This window comes from Siphateles boraxobius, unplaced genomic scaffold, assembly GCF_051911475.1.
Source record: "Siphateles boraxobius isolate OS27281-9 unplaced genomic scaffold, OSU_SipBor_1 26, whole genome shotgun sequence".
In the NCBI taxonomy this organism is placed as follows: domain Eukaryota; kingdom Metazoa; phylum Chordata; class Actinopteri; order Cypriniformes; family Leuciscidae; genus Siphateles; species Siphateles boraxobius.
Window position 1 is genome coordinate 21,735,014 of NW_027508876.1, and position 22,165 is coordinate 21,757,178.

At 37.5% G+C, this 22,165-nt stretch overlaps 1 protein-coding gene across 4 annotated transcripts in view; it reads left to right on the top strand.

Moving 5' to 3' along the window:
• Positions 1 to 22,165, top strand: part of sh3kbp1 (SH3-domain kinase binding protein 1) — a 43,364-nt gene that overhangs the window by 9,984 nt on the left and 11,215 nt on the right. For 2 of the 4 annotated variants that reach the window (XM_077244914.1, XM_077244913.1), the window contains exons 2-7: positions 1,709 to 1,866; positions 16,293 to 16,416; positions 17,214 to 17,255; positions 17,629 to 17,735; positions 17,864 to 17,993; positions 19,341 to 19,534. In XM_077244914.1, the coding sequence (XP_077101029.1) occupies positions 1,709 to 1,866; positions 16,293 to 16,416; positions 17,214 to 17,255; positions 17,629 to 17,735; positions 17,864 to 17,993; positions 19,341 to 19,534 (755 nt within the window). The remainder of the gene's footprint in view (positions 1 to 1,708; positions 1,867 to 16,292; positions 16,417 to 17,213; positions 17,256 to 17,628; positions 17,736 to 17,863; positions 17,994 to 19,340; positions 19,535 to 22,165) is intronic. The other 2 variants (XM_077244916.1, XM_077244915.1) reach the window with 1 other exon arrangement.

Here is a 22,165-nt window from a genome sequence, read left to right on the forward strand (position 1 = left end):
GGCATAACAAACACAAAGGTTCCGAATACTTCCAAACATCTGGTGGAACGCGCCTACGCATATGCACAGATATTTTTAAAAAAAACTGCCGGCACAAACCCACACACACAATATAACTGCAGAAATGCAACCGTCTATGTTGTTATATGGAGATGTATTATCTCTAATGGCTGATCAGGACCAGATAGAATCACTTCAGAATTTTCTTGCATTTTCTCCATTGCTTTGTTGGAAAAACTGTAGAATTTGGTTTAAAAAAAGCTTAAAAGGTTATTGTAAAAAAGAAAATTCTGTGATCATTTACGAAACCTGTTGTAAGTGTTGCTATATAGAGCAAAGATTGTATAGAAGTCACAAAGGATGTTTGCAATGTCCTGCTGTGTGTGTTTGTGTCTGTGCAACATGCGTTGCATTGAAGCGAAGCGTGGGTGTGATCTCGTCTTGTGTGGCATGGCTTGATGACTCATAAACACATCATTGTGATGTTATATCTCCATCTCTCATCCCCATCCTGATGGTAACCCCTTCCCACCATCATGACCTCATGCAAACAGACACAATTCAATTCAAACCCGCAGTGTCACAAAGCTAGGAGGTGACATGCTCATCCTGCAATTCCCTAACAAAAATAGCACCTCTGTAGTTCAGTAGAGTACAAAAAGCTTCCTTTAAATATAATGAACTATAACATAAAAAAAATCGTGTCACTTTAATTTCTTGGTTCCTTGTTTTGTTGCTTTTGCTCCTGCCTTGATCTCACCTAGAGGAATCCTCCTTTTATCTGCAGTGAAAACATGATGCCTTCTGATGCTCCAGGGGCCTGTCAGCTCTTATCCTTTCGGAAGGACTCATATATTTCTCTTACTATCTCAGTAAATGTTTTATTATTGTGTATATATATATAAATATATATGTTTATGTGATAAAAGACATGAAGTCATGATGTTGTCAGAGCACACATGACAAAGTATTTTTTATGGTAAGCATCACTATTTGTATTGCTCTAAAATAACCCTAAAATAACTTAGCAACACCCTAAAAACCATCCAGAATACAATAGAATCACCTAGAAACACCCTAGAAACAACCAGAACATGGATAGCAGCATAGCAGTACACTCAAAAAAATTCCAAACACCTTAGTATCAACACCCTAGAAAACATCAAGAACACCTTATACTCACTACTACTCACTTATACTCCAGTATGCCCTAGAATCATCCCGCAACACCCTAGAAAAATTGAGAACACCCTATTATCACCTATCTATGCACTTCAAACTGTCCACCCTAGCAACACCCTAGAAACAATCCAGTACACATAGCAGCATAGCAACATGCTACAAACACTCCAAACATATTACTACATGGATAGCAATGTCCTGGCAACCACCCACAACAGCCTAGAGTTGTTGCAACAACTTAGGCAAGCACCACTAAAAACATCTAGTTTTACTTTACTATATAAGATAAGATAAAACGGTTAAGATAAAAATGTTTTGCATCTCCTATAAGGTAAAATGTAATGATGATTAAAATTACATATTGATACTTTGAGAAATTTAAATGGATCTCCTGTAGGTGGAGTTTTGTTTTTCACTGAATGGAGAAAGTCTGTGTCTACGTAAGTCTCGTACAGTAATACTGAATATCCTGCTTCCTGTGTGTAACTACGAGCACTAAATCTTTGTTTGCTTTCCTCTCTCTCAGTGGAAGCCATTGTGGAGTTTGATTACCAGGCCCAGCATGATGACGAGTTGACCATCGCTGTCGGTGACATCATCAGTAACATCAGGAAGGATGACGGGGGCTGGTGGGAAGGAGAGTTGGACGGTCGGAGGGGGCTCTTCCCCGACAACTTTGTCAGGGTAAGTGCTAAACTCAGCGTTCGCACTTTTGACCTTTCTCTGCAAGAGGTAGTGAATGAATTCACACCACAGTCTGACCACATTTTCCTTAATTTAGAATGACCAAGCTATTAACACTAAATATGTAATACGTGTGTGTGGGCCAAGTGGGCTGACATGCTTAAAATAAAAAAATATATATGTATTATAAATTCGTACATCGGCGGCCCATTCGTTCAGTTTTGTTTTGCTTAATTGGCGGCGCTGGGATCTTTGTGCCGGTGTAATGCATTGGACAAAAAAAGTCAGCTAGGTTTTTTTTTTTTTTTTCTCACAGACCGCCCCATGAAACACGTACATCAGTGGCCCATTGGTTATTTTTTTGATTGACACTGGGCTGAGCCAATCACATCTTTAAACTCCTCCCCCTCTAGGCTCTGAGCGAGCGTGCAGTGTCAGTGTGTATCTGTCAAAATAGTCCGAGAGATGGAGAAGAAACGCAAGGAATGTGCGGAGAAATAACATGAAAAAAAGAAACAGGCCCTTCAAGTGGCTGTTGAGGATAGTGAGGAGGATAAGGAGAGAAATTAGTGAGTGTTAAGTAATTGCGGTAAGCAGGACTAGGCTACTTTCAGAACACTTAGGCTATGAGTGTAGGAACCAATTACCCAGTTACGCATTATTTCCACATCTGCATATTTGACGATTATGCATTTTACTAGAATTGTAATGAGACGTGTTTGTAAACCATGTTTTCTGCCAAAATAAAAGCTTGATGTAGTTTCCGTCAAAATAAAAGATCATGTGTTTATTTCAATGTATTGAAAGTATTGAAAGTTAGTATTGAAATTAGTACAAAACTAATTATGCAAGTTTATTTTATTTTTCAGTGCATTTGTTTTACAATATACTGTATGGCTATTACTGTCATGGGATTAATATAACTAGTATTATGTAGAAGTGTAATGTAGACAGACACAAACTCAAAACTCTTTTAGTTGTGATATTTTCTTTGTTCAATTGGCACACTGAATATGGGTTGGGGCTCTTAATTTTGAACTCTCAAGTGCACCAGATTGATGAATTTAACATTAAAAAGCACAACATTTTTATTTGTTTTGCTATGCCAGTGCAGCTTATAGCTTGTTTTAGGATTCATCACTGTGGAGTGTAGTTCAATTGTATTTTACAATTAGTAGTTATTTAATCTGTTAACTCTTACTCATTCCTACTCACTCATTACATGGCATTAGTGGTTTTAAGGAAAAGGAGTTAGTATACATATTCAAGGGCGTGCAAAGACCGGTTGTGTTTATGATCATATGTAGGGCCGATCTGGGCCAAAATGCCAGGGCCGATTTTTTGTTTTGTTTGTCCCAGTCCAGACCTGGTTATAAGGCATTACTTTTAAGTAGACCACTTAGACGTGAAATCATTAAAATGTCTTCAGGGTATCCTGATCGGAGCATCCTTCGCCTATTGTGTGTTCACAAGTCTGTATGTTTGTGTTAAACTGAACTTAGCAGGCAACCAATGCTGACCGTCAGAAGATGGTGAGGTTGTTTGTGTTAACTGGAAGAGCAGTTGGTCAAACTGAGCAGCACTGGAGACGAACAGGATGCTAGTGTTGATTTGGAGAGAAAGAGAGAGCATCTCTGTGACTTGTGCGTTCTCTCTCTCTCTCTCTCTCTCTCTCTCGCTCTTATTGTACGTTTGTTTTGTTAATTCCTTACTGTAAACACACTACTTTTCAACAAGTAATACCGCAAATGTCAGTGTGAACATTAGTGATAATCATGTGGTTGGCAGAAATGTTAGCAGCTGTGTTAACAGTTTTTTTTTATTATTTTTTTATGCAGGTTAGTTTTATAACCCTATTGCAAGGTGCAGAGTTATTTTAGTCTTTGTTTATTTGTTCATATGATATACATTGTGCACATGTAAATGAAAACATGTGAAGTTTTACTTTAATCAAAGTTGGCAAGGAAGTAACTTCACCAACATCATTGAATTACTTTGGGCAAGTTTTTTTTCTGTGAAATCTCTCAAGTCTTTGAGTCATTTGAAGTCTGAAACAAGTCAGTTGTTTAAGAGTCTAAATTTAGTCTCAAATCACTATTCTTTATGCAAAAATATCTTTAATTGATGATACAAATTAATCGTTAAATCTGAGTTTTAAATTAATGAATTGAGCTTAAAAACTTAAACAACATATTTGCTCCTTTCCTGTTGTATGAAAAGAAAAGATTGCAAAGTAGTTAAAAAAACCTTCAGCTTGTTTGTACTGTAGGCCTATAAACTATGCAGTTTATGCAGTGAGACTGCAGCTTTGTGAGGTCACTTCCTCTTCTATGGTTAGAGGGAAGTATAGACTTCCTCTGATGGCACTGGGGAGGGTAGATGCAGTGAGACGGCGAGAAAGTCTACGGGTGCAATTTAAACACGCTTTCTCAGCTTGAAATGGGCATTTCAAACAAGCAGTCACTCTAAAGACACTAAAACAGTCATCATAGAAGTAATTCCTTAAAGACAAAAAGATTTTCTTCACACACTAGAAGCATATTATAAAAAAATATGCAGAGATAGTTCACCCAAAAAGGAAAACTTACCCTCACGTCTTTCTAAATTTGTCTTTCCACCTTTTGTGGAACATAGAATTTTTTTTTTTTTTTTTTATAAAATGAGTCAGCGGTGTCCAGTGTTGCATTGACTTTCAGTATATAGACAAAAAGAGTTAGAAATTCTATCAAATATCTTCTTTTGTGTTTCACAGAATAACTTTATACAGGTTTAAGTTGTACTTCACATTTAAGATCATTTTCATGTGATGTTGTTGTATATTGTATATTTAATGAGAAAACATTTGAATGTGGGTGTTAGATTAATGTTACTCTCAATTAATCTGCCTGCTAGCTTTTATTTATCACTATCACATTGCATCACATATACAGGGTTCTCAAGTTGTATCAAAACCTTGGAGTGAGATCACATGCGGTTAGGGGATTTGTCCTAATGGAGCCCCACCCCCATCCCCGCCCCCAATTTTACCCATTGTTCATAATTAACCGGCACAAATTGAAATTATAACAATTGGTAAATATGATAAATGACAGAGCAATTCATCACATCAAATATACTCTTTAATGTTATATTTCAAAATTACAAAAACTACAAAAATGTAACAAATTGCTTCAAACAGTTCTGAAAAACAAATCTTTTTGCTTTTTCCCTGACATCTTTGAAAATTACAAATGCAGTGGCAATGATTAATGTATGTTTTGACAGGATATAAAATATTACCCAGAGCACTCTGCTTTATTACATACAATATTAATACAGTATATAATTTAAAATAAAATGAAGAAATACATCTTCATTCATTGATTCCTTCCTATACCCACTATTTCCCTTAGTTTCAGATAACGTAAGCTAGCCAAACTGAGCCAAAGCTTCTGGCCTGGTTGCAAAGTAGTTGTAGAGGTTTTGACTGCATCAATAATAATGTATAGCCTACGATGGGCTATATATTAAATGTTCAAGCCTAAAAAAAATGTTAGACGAGCTTTCTTCGTGTGTTCGCGCGATGTTGTTGTTACCTAGTAACGAACGTACGGTGGCTGAGAATGTTACGTCAAATTCCGTTTGTCCGCGCATCTATTTTGCCTAATAACGAACGCAATCTGGCCGAGATACGTGCCTGGCGGCAGGAAATTTCACTTTGTGTGCCTGCGCCTCGTATACAACGTTATATATAAAGCTTGCATGACAACTTGGTTGACATTGCCTTTTCAGCGTGAGAAATACACGGTGTGGCGTGTGAGTTTGTGAACTGGTTGAATTGCGTGCGTATCACGGCCAATGCGTGAGACTTGAGAACCCTGCATATGTTAGCTAAGCTTGTTTACTGCTAACATATATGTATTGTATTCTCTTAGCATGCTAAAATTGGGCTTGCCAAATAAATGGCCATTAAATGAGCTAGAGGAAAATTTCCATTCTCAGAATGGTTTGCATAGTGACCAAACACCCACATATGGATGATCAACTGTTCCAAGCCCATTTTCAAAACAAAAACACTAACGCAAACAGCTGATCTTGGCTGCAATGGAGTGTTTCAGAAGCGATTCATGGTGCCTTCATACTAAAGCAGGGCCAGTTTTGTTATGTTCTCTCTGTGGGTTTGGATTGTGCTGAGTTGGGGTATCAGTAAAAACGGTGTGGGAGTCATATTTCCACCTGAACAGCTCAGAGCACACACACATCATGCGGCTCGCAGTGGTCTTGAAGCAGCTGAGCGAGGTTGGAACATTTGCACTTATTTGTGTCTACGCTAACTTAACTCATCCACCGTGTTTAGAGTTCAGCACCTTGATGACCTTAAAAATATTTCTCAAACAGCAGTGCCCCCCCGTCGATGACCCAATGCCCCTCCAGTAGATCTGCCTTGGCGCCGACTCTTAAGATAATGCTGCCTCAATGCTTGCTATTACCTTAATAGGCTTTTTATCTAGCTAGCCCCCTATTTGCGACTGCATAACAACTTAGTTATAATCCCACAGTTAGTCAGAAATCTAGAATCCCACCAGATGTGCCTCACGCTCCATCTAAACTGGGATCTAGTATGTACTCAACCCTGGTTTGCTGAAACATAAGACTTTACTTAATCTACTTGAGAAAATAATTTCAGAGTAATTCAGAGTAAAATGTATAAATTTATTATATCAGGTAAATGTATCATGCCAATTTCATAATCAGTTCAAAGATAATCAATACAATAACATCAAATGCTCAGAGATAAAGAGTAAAAGATGTAGGTTAAACCTGACATTTCGAAGAGTATATAATGCTGAAGTCTTTGAGATTCTTCGACATTATGTCATAATCTGAGTTACAGAATCGCCCTTAGGCTCTTGTTACATTTCTTTATATAGACTTATAAACGTCTTTCATATGGAAACATTTGCTAACAATGGGAATTTGCATTCAGAGTTTACACATTTTGGGAGCAGAATGCCATTTGCCTGGAAGACACACTCTCCGCTCCATACCTCTTAACCCTTCTTTAGGTCTGAGACATTTGTACCAGTTGCACTGAAAAATTTCAAATGATATCAAACATGTATATTACTGTATGATAATAATCTCAGCATGAGAGAGAAGGAGTGGGGGAAGAGGTAAAGAGATGTATTCTGAGGTGAGACTTGCATCTCAAATGGTGATGCTAACTTCACAAGAGAGAGTTCAAATGTTAATTCCCTTCGTTTTCTCAGAGAGTTGCCCTCTCTTCCAGTTCTTACAGTTTTTACAGTCTTATATATACTGTATATATATTATTTTATTTTTGTCAGGAGAAAAATTTGAGAAACAACTCAATTCTCTTTATTTAATCTAAGTAATCTCTTATCAGAGCATTAGATGGTCAACTTTGTGCAAAGATGCAGTTGAGCAGCTGTGACTTACAAACCAGATTTTGAAAAAGAAAGTGCAGTTCTTTGCTCTTGGGCATCTCATGTACATAAGTTAATTTATTGTTTTTATTTGGTTTAAATGTCTATTTATTTAAGGCTGTGCTTTAAAAGGAATCCTTTTAGCTTCGTTTTTACTTTTTTACTTTTAGTTTGTTTTTGAACTTCTCTTTCAGTTTCAGCATGCTAAATCAGAGTGTGCTAAAACCCTCTCAGATAAGTTATGTCTCCAAAGCAAGCTAAACGTACTACTCAACCATGCTTAATCAACAACTTAACTAGTCAAAGATAACCAGAGGACCATCTGACTCATTCTTGTGTGATTTATAAGTGTAAATGTGCATTTATCTTTAAGAGAAAGAGACACAAGAAAGCATGTTGCCATCTACAGGTGTTTCCTGTTTGAGGTCTGCCACAAGTAAATCTCACCCTTATCCTGTTTGTCTGTCACTTTGTGCTCTACCATGATGCTTGAATCGCTTTAACAAAGCTCAGGCAGATCTCTTGTATTTCTGTTGAGCCGCCACATGCTACGGGGAGGTTATGACCATGAGTGATGATAAATGACAGTCGCAAGCACACCAGTGGGCCGGTCAGTTCTTGTACGGGGGGCTTCCTCTCTGGCAGATTGGTTCAGTCATTCGTGCATCCCAGCTTCCTGTTTTGGTGATGTGATAATGGGCCGCTAATTTAGCCTATTGTGATTAAATGAGCGATGTAATTTTGAATAGACAGGCATCACAAGCACTCAATAATGGACTCATGCCATCCTGCTTTTCTTTCTCTTTTTTTTTTCTCTGATTCAATTTGACACAGCTGGCAAGGATTGTTTCAGTATCACGTTTTTAATTAAGATCAGATAATCTGCTATTCTCTGAATTGAAATAAGGAGATTATGTTCGGTCATAAATTACTTTTTCACCTTTCATTGTCCTATCTCACTTTTGCTCTCTCCCTCTGGCTTATTATTTTACTAGATTTTATTTTTAATTAATTTTATATTTTGGATTTCATCATATTGCATAAATGGCATAGATAGTGCTTGTTGAACATAAATAGTTTTTTGTTTATGCATTTTTTTTTAAATTTGTGTTTTGTTTTCATCAACTAGGGTTTTGAACAAGGGTAACATGAATATATATTAACGTTTAGCATTAAATAAATAAAAATTTAATAAAAAAAACTTTTTCTAGAAATCTTCGCTTGTCTGGTTTATGCTACTCTGAGCAATGTTTGAACTTGGTATTCTGAGCACATCTTGCGTTGTTTTTGCCTCTCCACGATGACTCGCTTGGTTTAATCCTCAAATGTAAGTCGCTTTGGATAAAAGCGTCTGCTAAATGACTAAATGTAAATGTAAATGTAAATTGTAACTGCCATTACTCCAGCATCTCCAGAACATTTATGATTCAGCAGAACAGGCTCGATCTGCTCAGATTTTGTCAGATGGCCCACAACGCAGAAATCTTATTACTGGATTTGCCAAACGTTGCATGATTCATGGCATTGAGTATTTGGAATATATTCAAGAGGATGGGCTAAATGAGTCTCTTAATTTCTATGTTGTTGTCTTTGCAACTTTTCACAAAGACAGTTGGCATTATTTATTGTTAATATTATTGTAGCATTATTCATTTCAAAGTTACGTATCCTCACTGTCCCATTGGAAGGTTACCAGATAGATGGATGGATGGATCTTCATCTCTGTAGAGGTGCTTTACATTTTACTTGGTGTCTGAGCTGTCTAAACTAAATCCTTCAAAATCATGTGTGTATATGTCTACATGCATGTGCATATTGGTTTTTAAACGTGTACTTTTGTATGAGTGTGTCTCAGCGTGGGGCTCTGTTCTCACTCCACTGCACTAATAATCCATTGGGGCGGCAGCTCATGAAACTGTGTCACAGCCAATGAAGCGTTTCACCCTGAAACGTGGAATTCTGTATCCCGCCATTCTGAAGGACTCGCTGATGTAACTGGGTTGTAGAGCATTAACCTTTTAAAATAAGAGGGAGGTTTTGGTGGTGTGCTGGATTGTGGAGTTTTAAGTCATTCATTGTTCTTCCTCCATTCTTCTATTCTAGTCAGAATTGCACTTCACTGCATTCTCGTCATGATACTGACGAATTCCCACCCACCATACTGGTTGCTAAGGACCTTTCGGGTCACATTATTTTGGGGGAAATTTCGCAAGCAAAAAAGATCCATTGTCTCTAGTCAATAGTTCAGCAATGTATGCAGCACAGCTGGCACAGAAGTCACTTTCAGACCAAACAACTTTTTTTTGATCAACATAGCAAATTTAACCTATTGTGTCTAATTGAATCTATTGTGAAATCTGTGCGGGGAAATCTTTCCCCCTCACGTGAACGTCCTGTCTGCATGTATTCCTATTGAAATGATATCTGGATTTTACCTAGGAATATTTGCCTAACATCGGTAAATGTCCCTTATTTATACCTATATTCTGGTATATAAGAATATAAGAGCTAAGTGGAATAGAACGGAATGGAAAAGAAAGTGGAGCATAAAAAGAAGTTGAGCCAACAATTGTTAAACAAGAGGATTATACACTGCCAACTGTCTAACAGTTAAGTATAGCACACTGCTAGCATGCTAACTAAATCAAAACATAAGAATGAAACAAGTTAACCATCTTGGCCTTGGCCTTGATTTTATAATGTGAAGGGTCTGTATCTTTAAAGATCCAAGTATTGGATCAATTTACCTTTACCTATATAAGACTGCACATTGTATCTGCAAATTAGCTTGCTAGCTGCTAACTTGCTACATTAGCTGAAATATACATTTGACCCTTTCCTAATGCCGCAGTTGATGTGAATTTGATCTTGCATCTTTTTATAGTTGCTGTTGAATCTTGATGTGCCCATTTTGCCCAGCCCAGGGCGCAAGTCAATTAAACATGTTACATGCTTCAATTTAATATCCATCTAAGGTACTTTCTTTAAAAGTACAGTATCTGACCCTATTGTTGTTGCTACTTCTGTATCCTGTGTTGATCAAACCAGATCAAATACCTGAGACTTTATGGAATAAACATTGTTAAAACAGCTGTTGAGACATGTTTTGGTGGTTCACATCCATTATTCACCTCCTCTGTCTTCCAACGTGAAATTTGTTTTTATGGGAGTAAATAAATTTTTCGTACATCGTGCAGCCTGGTTCTCAGCATGAGCAGGCCCGTGGCATTGATCAAAGAGCAGCGCTAGCATACCAAGGTCGTCCACACTGTTGTGTGTGAGAGGGCCTGTCATTCCCCGAAGCACATTTCCTCCTCCCTGTGTAGTGGAAGACCAAGGAATGATGGGATGCTGTGGAAACCAGCAGTACAATTGACCATTGAGGGGAGGGGAGGGGAGGGAGGGAGGGGGGGGGGTGGGTTGTAGATCACACACACTTTGAGAGCTCTGTTAATGCTCTTGCGAACAGGAAGTTGGTGAAAGGGAGTCTCGTGACAGTCCTGAGTATGGGGTCAATGTGTGTGTGTGTGTTTGTGTGTGTGTCAGTGTGTTCAAAGAATAATCATGTTTGAGATTCATGCACAAATAGTCGGTCAGTATGTGGTGGAAGTTGAATTCGTTGTGGCCTGAAGTATGCAAGTATGTGAGCGCCCCATTCTAGTCTGTTCCTTTGATAAACCCAGACTGACTGAGACTGACTTTCAGGTGAGTCTGATTAGGCATCTGCTGTTCCCACGATGCATTGCAAAACTGCTGTTTCTGCTGGCAAGTTTATTTTTACAGTTTAAAAGGAAAAGGTCTCGTCTGGTCTGGTCTGTATGTCTGTGTGTATGCGTACAGTATCGTTTGATGGAGCGCACTGCAGAAGTTTGCAGCTACAAACTGTGGTTTGACTTTAGCTTAGTTGAAGCCTTGGAGTTTGGCAGGAAGTGTATATTAAAAATGTGAGCCTTGCAGCTGCGAGATGAGCGAAAAACAACGAGTTGTGATTGTCCCCTCTACAAACACCAGTTACCATCTTAAAAGGGTTTTTGTGCAAACTTACTTTTTTTATATAGTGCATAGAAAGTTTTAACTAAAAATGATAAATGGTTTTAATATAGCTATCCAAAGGTATCCTTGAGTAAAACCACAGCTTGTTTGCATGTTAGTGATGTGTTAAACTGTGTATTTTCACAAATTAACAGGTTGATGGATTGCCTAAACGACCAGTCGATTAATCTTATCTTTAGGAGGCCTTGTGTAACAAGCTAGTTTGGTCACTTGACCCTGATCAAACAGGTTTCTTTGCATTCAAATACCACACAGTAGAGCAACGCAACGCTTATAATTGACCTGAACCCTCAAAAAACGAAACACTGTGATGCAGTGGCCAAAGATTTGTTTGCATGTGTTTGGCTATATCGACGGTCCATTAAAGAGGATGAATTTAAGTATACAACTTTTCCAAGATCCTGTACATTAGCACAAGTGTGTGCGAGTGTGTGAGTGTTTGAGAGTGTGTTAGCGTTATTGTAACTTAAGTTCACTTGACAGGTTTTTTAGTATTTACTAGTGTTTGTGCTGAATGGTCCGGTCGTCTGCTGTTCAGACTCAAGTTGTGTTTCGATGTTTGCTACAATCAGGAAGTGTACTTTCTTGGAGCAGATAAAATAAAAAGGGAGTTCATATATCTGTCTGCTTGTATTAATTGACGAAAATTAGCATGTGCAATAATATTGAAAAGTGAGGTTGCAACGCATAGTGATATCGAATCGTTGACATGATAACCCTAATCGAATTGAATTGTGAGACCAGTGATGATTCACACCCCTAGCTGTAACATGAAATAAAAATGAACAATAATTTGACATCATTTAGCAGCAGAGTTTCATGTTAAATTGTGCTTATTCTACTGTTTTTTTTAAAGAAGTCTCACCAAGGCTGCATCTATTTGATTAAAATAAAGTAAAACGATAATATTGTAAAATATCATTACAATTAAAAATAAATGTAATTTATACCTTTATGCACTTATTATACATAATACACTAAAAAAAGATTGAATTTATTAACTTTAGTTAAAGTTTTACCAAAATAATCTAGACAAACTTTTTTTTGGGGTGCCTAGTCGGCCATTGAGACCCATTCCTAATGTGTTTATGGGTCTACTTGATCCTCCCCATTCTTCTTGCTCAAGTTTCAGTGTTTGACCTACTATGTGATCTCCAGCTGTACTTCGGCCCCTAGGGGCCTGGCTTTAATAAGTTGCCATGGAAGCGACACCATAAGGTATGCAGGTAGACCATTACACATATGCCATACCATCCATGCTTTTATCAGTTTGGATAGAGCTGCATCTACATTGTAATAACTTGTTTACTACTCTCTAACCAAAACCAAGTGTGGTATTGGTTAGAATCAGGTCAACCTATTTGGGGAGAAGCTCCAACAGCCACAAAAAAAACAGTTTCTATCCTGAAAAGCATTGTTTGTTTTTGAATAATTCAGGACTGATTACTGGGTTTTTAACGATGACAGTACTTTAACACTAAACAGTACTTGCAGAAACACTCGCTTTGCTTCTGAACACTGTGACGTATTCAGATGTTTTCAGAGTTCATCAGCTCCATGCTGACGGCTGGCACCGGCTGATCCGATTCGAACAGTAGGACTTTGTGAGATATGGAGTTTGGAGACGACCCATTAATCAATGAGCTCGCCTGTCTGCAGTGCTATCTCAGTGACTGAGAGAACTTAGCACACTAACAGTATAGTTAATGCTAGGACTGCAACCCAATGCAAACAGGCGATATTAAATTCTGTATAGTGTATGCTAAACATTTGTGTTCAAAAATAGCTTAAAATATAGTGATAGAATATAATCAGGTTAATCTAAAAAGTTGTTAATGCCTACATTTGATGTCCAAAGATATTGTTATGATGAATGTTTGCATTCAGTTTCTTTGTTGTGCTCCATTTGATTGACATGCATGATTACACAAGTATTCTAATTTTTATAGTCCAGCTAAACTCGCACCAAACCAGCACTAATCATCATAAACCAGTCTGAACTAGCATGAAATCCTTCTGGGTTTTTTCAGCAGGACGGTTGCAGTGTGTTCTTCTCATCATAAATAACTTGATAAGGCAGTTATGGCAGAGCGAATGGAATTTTGTTTTCAGGGTTTTTTCTTGGAAAGAATGTTTCTGGTATACACACAGATGTGTCTATACACACTCACACACACACGCAAACACGCAACACAATACGGACATTTATAGGATCCAGTGTGATATGTTGCTCAAGGTCAACTCTTATTTGCTGTTGAGGGCTCTGTCCTTTCGATCTGCTTGGTTATCTCCTCCTGACTTTTCAGCAAATATGTGTGTGTACGTGTACATCTTTTTTTCTTACCTATATTCCTCATATTTCTAGGGAAAAAAATAAAGCTTTTACCAATATATCACATGCATTTAAAATATCCATTCTTTCTCTTCCATGAAAACGGGCCAAAAATATTGATTCCGTTCTATTTTAAGCATCATATTTGTGGGCAACACCAAATGTAAAAGGAGTTTATTTGCATAAACCATAAACATTGCAAAAATGTCAGCTGGATTTCATCAGGAAACATTATATAGAGATATAAAGATATAAGTTGACATTTAAATTGTGTGATATCAGGAAAATCTTGTGGTCTGTGTGCATGTGAGTGGTCTGCTGAGCGGATGTTAAATGCATGATTTTTATGGTTTGATATCTCTTATACAGCATTTTCTCTGATACCTTTTCGTTTCACGCCTAGACTGTTCACCCCTCTCTCTCTCTCTCTCTCTCTCTCTCTCTCTCTCTCTCTCTCTCTCTCCATCACTTTCTCACACAATCATGCAGTCGACATAAAGAAAGCTAACTACTGAATAAAATCAAATTTTCCTTTGTGAGAGACACTTCCTGTTTGTGTGTCATGATAAATTCTGATGTGTCTTCCCATTTTTTTATTAGCTTTTTAAAACATCTATTATTTTTTGGATTGTTGAAACATTAACTAGCTGAAAAATATAGCACCTTTGTTTTTACCTGGAGTTAATGATGTTTTGAACTAATTTAGATGGGAGAGACTTGGATATATGAAGATTTTTGTGCTTTATCCATTAACGAAAGACCATGAATCCAGTCAGCTTTATGTGGTTATACCTAAACGTTGATCAAATTCAACAAAAATATTGATTATCTTTGGATATGTCCTGGCTATATATTATATTATATGTTATGTCCTGATATATCTTTCGATATGTCCTGGCTTAACCTTTTTGTTTCAGAAGGAAATATGTCACCACAGAAAAAAGGAATTGCATATATTAAACCAATTTGGTCTTTAATACGAGCCAGAGATATGTGTAGAGACATGAGTCAGATTTTAAAAATGTAAGATGTGTTCTTGAAAATATAGTTGAGATTAATGATGTTTTAAAATGTCCACCTGCAGAATGACAATTTAATCTGTAAGTATGAAGCATACAGCGAGCAGATAGTCTGCTCTTAATCCTCTAAATAAATAACCATGTCAGAGTGAGTGAGATAGTAAAACACACAGAAAGAACTTACAGCGAGAACAGAGAAAAATACCATGCAGGAAATTGAGAAAGGGTGACAGCTCTGTGTGAGCCAAGAGATGCTCGAGATCTTTCTCAGCAGTTCTCTTAACCTTTACACAGGCCATGAAGTCAGATACCCTACATTCACAATTCCTGTGTGCAGAACGAGAGAATGAGGAGGGTAGAGCAATCATTGTGCTCTTTAAATTACTATCACATATTGCCGATCATATATTGTAATTTGACCAACAGTCAATGTTCAGTTTGCAGTGTAATTTTCATATTCTCCATTACAAATGCTCACTGTGGGTTCACTTTATTTTCACATCAGCACAGGTAATGACATTTTTGACCATTACAGTTTGCCGAGTTCAGAGAAGATGAGCACATTACTTCAGATTTGGAATGAGGAAGTTCAACTAGGTCATCCTCCTTAATGCAATGGCTTTACCAGACTGCCTCTCTGTTAAATGGTGTGTTCAAGTGAAGAAATTCAAGGCAGAGACATTTACCCCGGTATCCGACAAGGCTTAAGCCTAGTCCCAGTCTAAAATGTATGTTTGTGCTGTTTTAACAGAAAGCAACTTGCACTGATATATCTTCACTTATGTCAGTGCCATTGTTTTGTCTCAAGATACACTCCAGTAATGGTTTTGTTCTAAGGCACATTTATAAAAGATACTTAAATGTCCTAATTAACCTAAAGCCCAATCCTGGCTTAATCTAAACCCTGTCTGTGAAACCGGGCCATATTATTGTAAAATAATATTTTTCAATGCAATAACAATTTTAGAATATCCAGGTGAGCTTGATTCCAGAATATTATTATTATACATGTAATAAAACAAACACTTAAAATTGTATTTAAAATATATACAAATATTTAAAATTTATATTATATTTTTGCCATTAGTATCAGCAGTAATTCTACCTTGATCACCTAAATCATAGTTTAGCTTTACAAGTTTAATGTGAGCTTCACTCACAATAGACAACTAAACTAAATAGACAATTAAATACTTAGTCACAAATATTTGAATTAATCACCAAATCACCAGTCACATTTTCACAACCTTGACAGCCTTAGTGGAGGCAAAGAGAAGGGCAGTACAGACAGAGCTGCTACTTCTGCTAACAGACGTACAGACAGATGGAGAAGTGTGTGTGTGTGTGTGTGTGTGTGTGTGTGTGTGTGTGTGTGTGTGTGTGTGTGTGTGTGTGTGTGTGTGTGTGTGTGTGTGTGTGTGTGTGTGTGTGTGTGTGTGTGTGTGTGTGTGTGTGTACTCTGAGTCACTGTACGGCCCATCCAGGAAATGCACTGAGGCCTATCACCGCCTCTCTGTCTTTAACACACACTGAATGAGAATGGGCCAGTGCTCCCCCTATTGTTTCTCTACATTTAATGCCCTTTTTCTATTTTAGGAGATAAAGAAAGACTCGAAAAAGGAGATGAAGAAGGAGTCCAGCTTGGCCGGATCGAGATCAGACCTGTCCAATGGCAGCGCCAGCCCAAAATCAGAACCCAGCCTCAGACCTACCAAGAAAGGTAGCACATCTGATCTGAAAAGTAGACCAGTGCTTATTCAGCACAATACAAACGCCCTCATGTCTCACAGGACAGGATTTGGGGGCTGGTTAAAGTTTCTGTGGATCAAAGATTCAATTAAACAAAGATCTGGCTCAGATTTGCTTCTCGCAGATGAAAAGAGAGACTGTTAAATATATAACAAAATGTTGCAAAGACTCTTATCCTTCTTAATTGTGCCAAGTCACCCATACGCGTCCAGAATCTGTCCATCAAACCGTTGTGTGTGTGTGTGTGTGTGTGTGTGTGTGTGTGTGTGTGTGTGTGTGTGTGTGTGTGTGTGTGTGTGTGTGTGTGTGTGTGTGTGTGTGTGTGTGTGTGTGTGTGTGTGTGTGTGTGTGTGTGTGTGTGAGATTGATTGATTGATTTGGGCTTTTAAGAGTTAGTACAGTATTACTCTCCTGAGATAAAAAAAACATTTACTCCTACCACTTCCTGTGTGTGCGTGTGGCGGTACACAATTATACATTATTAAATCACCTTTACACAGACACAATTACATAAACATATGGATGAAAATATAACCATCAAAATAGTACGCATTCTTATAATTTACTTAAGTAAATAATTTGGGTAATAGAGATATATTTAAAAAAATATATCTACTGGATACTATTTTCACTGTTTTCTATTTAAATGTAATATCTGGTTTCTGAAACAAAGAAACATTCTGTTTAGAGTCCTCAATGTACGTATATCACCTGATTTTCAGACAACAGACCTAGTGTTGGTTCATGTGACTTTAATTTGTTTTGCAGATAGAGATGTTGGTTTCCAAAGAAAACGTGAACCAAAATACAGTATGTGTGTCTCATTGGTTTTCACCAGAGTATTAAGTATTGAAATATTTCGGCATTCTCAGTAGTGTATGGCATCAAGATATTAATATCGATTGGTCAGAGTTGGGATGCCCAGTTTCTCCATTCTGTAGAGAACCGAAACTTTGAGTATCTATTGTCAGAGGCTGATTCATGAGCTACATACAAGTCTGTATGTATAGGGATCAGCACTGGAGTAAAATGTATTGCTAATTGTATAGCATAAATTAAAGAGAAGAGCGACACCTAGTGCTAGAATGTGTAAGTGCTGCTCTGTTTTGTATTTTGTTAATGAATGGATGATAGGTAGATAGGCAGCTCACATCATTTATCCATGTGTTTTTCATGTAAACAGGTGAGGCAATCCGAAAAAGACGCTGCAAAGCTACCTTTAGCTACACTCCTCAGAATGAAGATGAGCTAGAACTGAAGATCGGAGATATTATTGAGATTCTGGGAGAAGTGAGTACAGTACAAGACTGTAGTTTAAAACAAATACATGACCATCATATTTCATGTCACAGATTGTTTCTAGCAAATATGGAATTTCGAATTCTTAAAACTGCCTTTGTGTGTGTTTTTTCGCTCAGGTGGAGGAGGGATGGTGGGAGGGATCTCTTAGCGGCCAAACTGGGATGTTCCCCTCTAACTTCACCAAGGAGCTGTTGGCTGAGGCTGAGGATCTGACCCCACTGGAAGACACACGTGGCACACGAACCAGTCAGTCTCTACACCATATCTGAAAATGCTTCCTCATCTTACCAACCCAATGTCTGTGAAAATTCCCAGGGATCCAGGTCATGATAGAAAAGAATGGAATATTTTGGGGAGCTTGTTTTTCTTCTTATTGAAGATATATTGGCTTATTGAAGTGACGATTTCCCAGCAAACAAGCAGATGGAGAAACATGAAAGTTTAATCCCATCGCATATGACGGTCATGATTCACACCATTAAGCGAGCGACTCCCACAGTGATTTGTGAGTCTTGTGATGTTACAGAGTGTAATGAGGTTAAGTGTGGGGAAATCTCCACCTCCTCCCAACAGCTGATGAAGTCACTTAGATAAGTGGGGAAACATTTGTAACACATGGAAGAAATGCATCCAGATGCTAACCCTAAACGTTTTACAAAATATCCAGCCTCATCTAATCAGTCATGTTACATGCATCTTAGCATTCACTTACTTCTCTGCTTTTAACCAATCACAAATAATACAATAATTTAAAAAACAATTAAGATAAATCACTTACTAGAAGAAGTTTATTTTATTTGTTTAGCTACATGTCATGTTGACCATAGGCCAGCATCAGAGAACTGTGAACATGAAAATGTGGTGTTTACTTATTGAAGTATTAATGGAGTACTTAAAATAAACATTTTATTTTAAAGGGGTTCGGCTGGCAAAAAAAAGTTTTGGAATCCCTGGGCTAATAAATGCATGCGCAAATGTTGCCATTTTAAGTTCACTGATTTTTTTTGCATATATTTGATCAAAAATACAATAAAACTGTAATATTAGTAATATTGTGAAACATAATTACAATTTAAATACATTTTAAACAAATTATAGGAAATATTTTTAAATATATATTCCTGTGATGGGCTGAACTTTCAGAATCATTACTTCAGTCTTCAGTGTCACATGATCCTTCAGAAATCCTTATAATATACTGATTTGCTGCTCAAGAAATCTGTAAACAGTTATTTATCCTTATTGTGACATTTGATCACTTTAATGCATTCTTGCTAAATAAAAGTATTATTTTCTTTAAAAAAGACTTTTTAACAGTAGTGTATATTTATGTAATAAAATTAAACTTTATAAATAAATTGTGTTCATTAACATTCGTTTTAGCTGTACCATTTACATATAATACCGATATCAGCGAAATTTCGGGATTCATTTACCAAAATTCACCTACTGAAATGCACAAGCGTGCACAGCACTATCAGCAAGGATTCCTGGACAGATCTACTCTAACAGTCCAGCTGTTAAGAATGCTGTATTCAAAGCTGCATGCAAATGCTTTCAGTCCTCCTTTGAAACGTGTTTGTGTATTTGCAGGTATAAAGGACAGCACCGGCTCAGAGAGTGATGGCGGCGACTCTAGTAGTTTACGGTCTGACACTGGCAGTGTGTCCTCCAGTTCTGAGATTCAGCCCAAAAAGGTTCGGGGGTTCGGCTTCGGGGACATTTTCAAAGACCAGCCGATCAAGCTCCGCCCACGATCTGTAGACATGGACAATGATGTGGAGAAGGTGAGTTTGGAATATTGGTATCTCTGTGTTTTAATGAAGCAAAAGAAAAGTGGATGTGCGGCTCTCAGATTTTACGACTCTCTTCCTCAGTAATTACATTCAGGCCGTCTCTATCTCGATCCCCTGCGTTTACTCTGCCTTCGGCCCCACCGTCTCTTGTTCATTAAAACCATCCTGCCTTCCTGTCCCACTGAGAGTGGCATGCATTCCTTTGCTCATTTCCTAATTTTCTCTACCCAGCGTTGGCTCTCTTTATTAGTCCCACATATAATTTATGCCTTTCGTTTCTTTTTCTTTGGTTGGTGTTATTGTGGAAACTGATTTTTTGTACTGAAATTTTGCGTGTTTGTCTCCTTCTGCCAAGTTATTGCTCAGAAGTGTGAGTCTGTGTAGTTAAGAAGTTAATACTTATGTGTAAAATAGTAAAAGAATATTTCTGCATTACACAGTATGTACCATATTCATATTAACTTTCTATGTGCTTAGAGTACTCTAGGGATGCGCAATATATATGTAACATTGATTATTGTCCGATATTAAGTATTTAATTATCCATGATAATTAAATTTCCCAATATTTATAATATGCTGATTTGGTGCTGAAGAAACTTTTCTTATTATTATTAATGCTAAAAACAGTTGTGCTGCTTGCCTGCTTAATATTTTTGCGCAAATCTTGATGTATTTTTTTCAGGATTCTGTAATGAATAGAAAGTTCAAAAGAACAGCATTTATTTGAAAAAAGAAATTGTAACGTAAATGTCCTTAGTCACTAATTAAAATTATTTATTTATTTTTGAGCAGTAGTGTGTATTGATTTAATACTATCCGCTATATATAAGTACCATATTGATTATTGCCCGGTATTAAATATTTAATTAGTCATGATAATTTCCCATATTTTGACATTTACATTCTTTGCAATTATCTAACACCAATTTAATGGTAATCTTTGACTAAATTCACTAGTACCATTACATTGTTTTTTAAATTGCATCATAAATTAATTAATTTAAACAAAACTATTTCTTATAAAACTTTAATGTGTATAAAAGAATTATTAATTGGTTAACAACACAGTAATCTGCCCTCATTATTGTAACCATAAATGTGCTCAACTCGATCTTCTTTTTCCTATGATAACTGAATCAGGGGTAATATCAGAATTTTACACTTCCACACATTATTACACAAACTTAGATTAAAAATACAAAATAATCATATTTAACTGATTCAAACATGCAACATGAGGTCAAATGAGATATATACATGTGAAGAATATACTGTACCTTAATGCTGTTTGAGATATATATATATATATATATATATATATATATATATATATATATATGTGTGTGTGTGTGTGTGTGTGTGTGTGTGTGTGTGTGTGTGTGTGTGTGTGTGTGTGTGTGTGTGTGTGAGAGAGAGAGAGAGAGAGAGAGAGAGAGAGAGAGAGAGAGAGAGAGAGAGAGAGAGAGAGAGAGAGAGCTGGGCCGGTACTCTCTGTCACTAAGAAAGGAAGTCTTTGTCAAGGAAGCATTTATGGGACGTCTTCCGCACTTTGTGTCTCTCGGCCTCACTTTGTTTAGTCCGAAAGAAAAGGAAATCTCTTCAGATCTATTATTATACATTTCCGTGCTTAACTCTTCCACCTGTTACAGACAGAGACAATTTTCTTCTTTGCAAGGCAAGTGATTATTGCAATATGGAAATGCAGTGTCGTTTATAAGCTGAAGGTTTACCCACATACAAATTTACCACACCCTGACACGGCTCTCTTTCCATGTCCACCCCTCTCCTCCTCTCTTCCTCTCTCTCTCTGAGTGGTTTCCTGACTGAAGGGTTGTTTTAAAGCAGAAGTAGGGCTTGTAAGACTGTAAGAGACTGTCATGACTCAGGGGGGAGTGAACTGTGGTTAGACTGAAAGCTTGTTGGAGGTTCCTGTTGCAGGCAGGACTTGCGCACACAGTCCTATGAATGCACGCCGGATATTTCTGAAGAATTGTTTTTGTCATTTTGAGCAAAGACAAAGGTAAATAAGACCTATTTTTCTCTGTAACTTTCTTAATCTGTCCGTCTTTCTACAGAATGTTATTGTTAACGATGCTAAAACTGTGGCTTCCTCGCTAGAAGTGAGCTGGTAAATACGACTGCCGAGATGCGTTTCGTTTCATGTGGCGGTGATTTGGGCTTCAAGACAGGGCATTATGGGTGTTCGGGGGTGGAAGTCACCATAGGGCCTTCACAGAGATGACATGAGGCCTTTGAGAAGAGCAGTGGAGCCAGATGTTGTAATGATGTTCTTATTATGTCGTTTAAACATTTGGGTGCCACATGGCGCTTGTTAGTCCGACTCCATCATGACTGCTCTAAATGAGAGGAAAAGGAAGAGAGGGAGAAGGAGGAAGAGTGGGTACGTTTTTTTCCTGAGTGAACAGCGAATGTGTGTGTTAAGGCCACATTGGGAGGGCAGGATGTTAAAGAGCTTGTTGTATGTCAGGTTGGATTGATTCCCTGCCATGTTTGTGGAAGGATTGTGGCTTCCCTGTGGGAAAGAGGCCAGATAAACAGTCAGCTGGACAGTAGTATGCTATTCACACACGTATGTTTGAATTCACTGGGCCCCTGACAA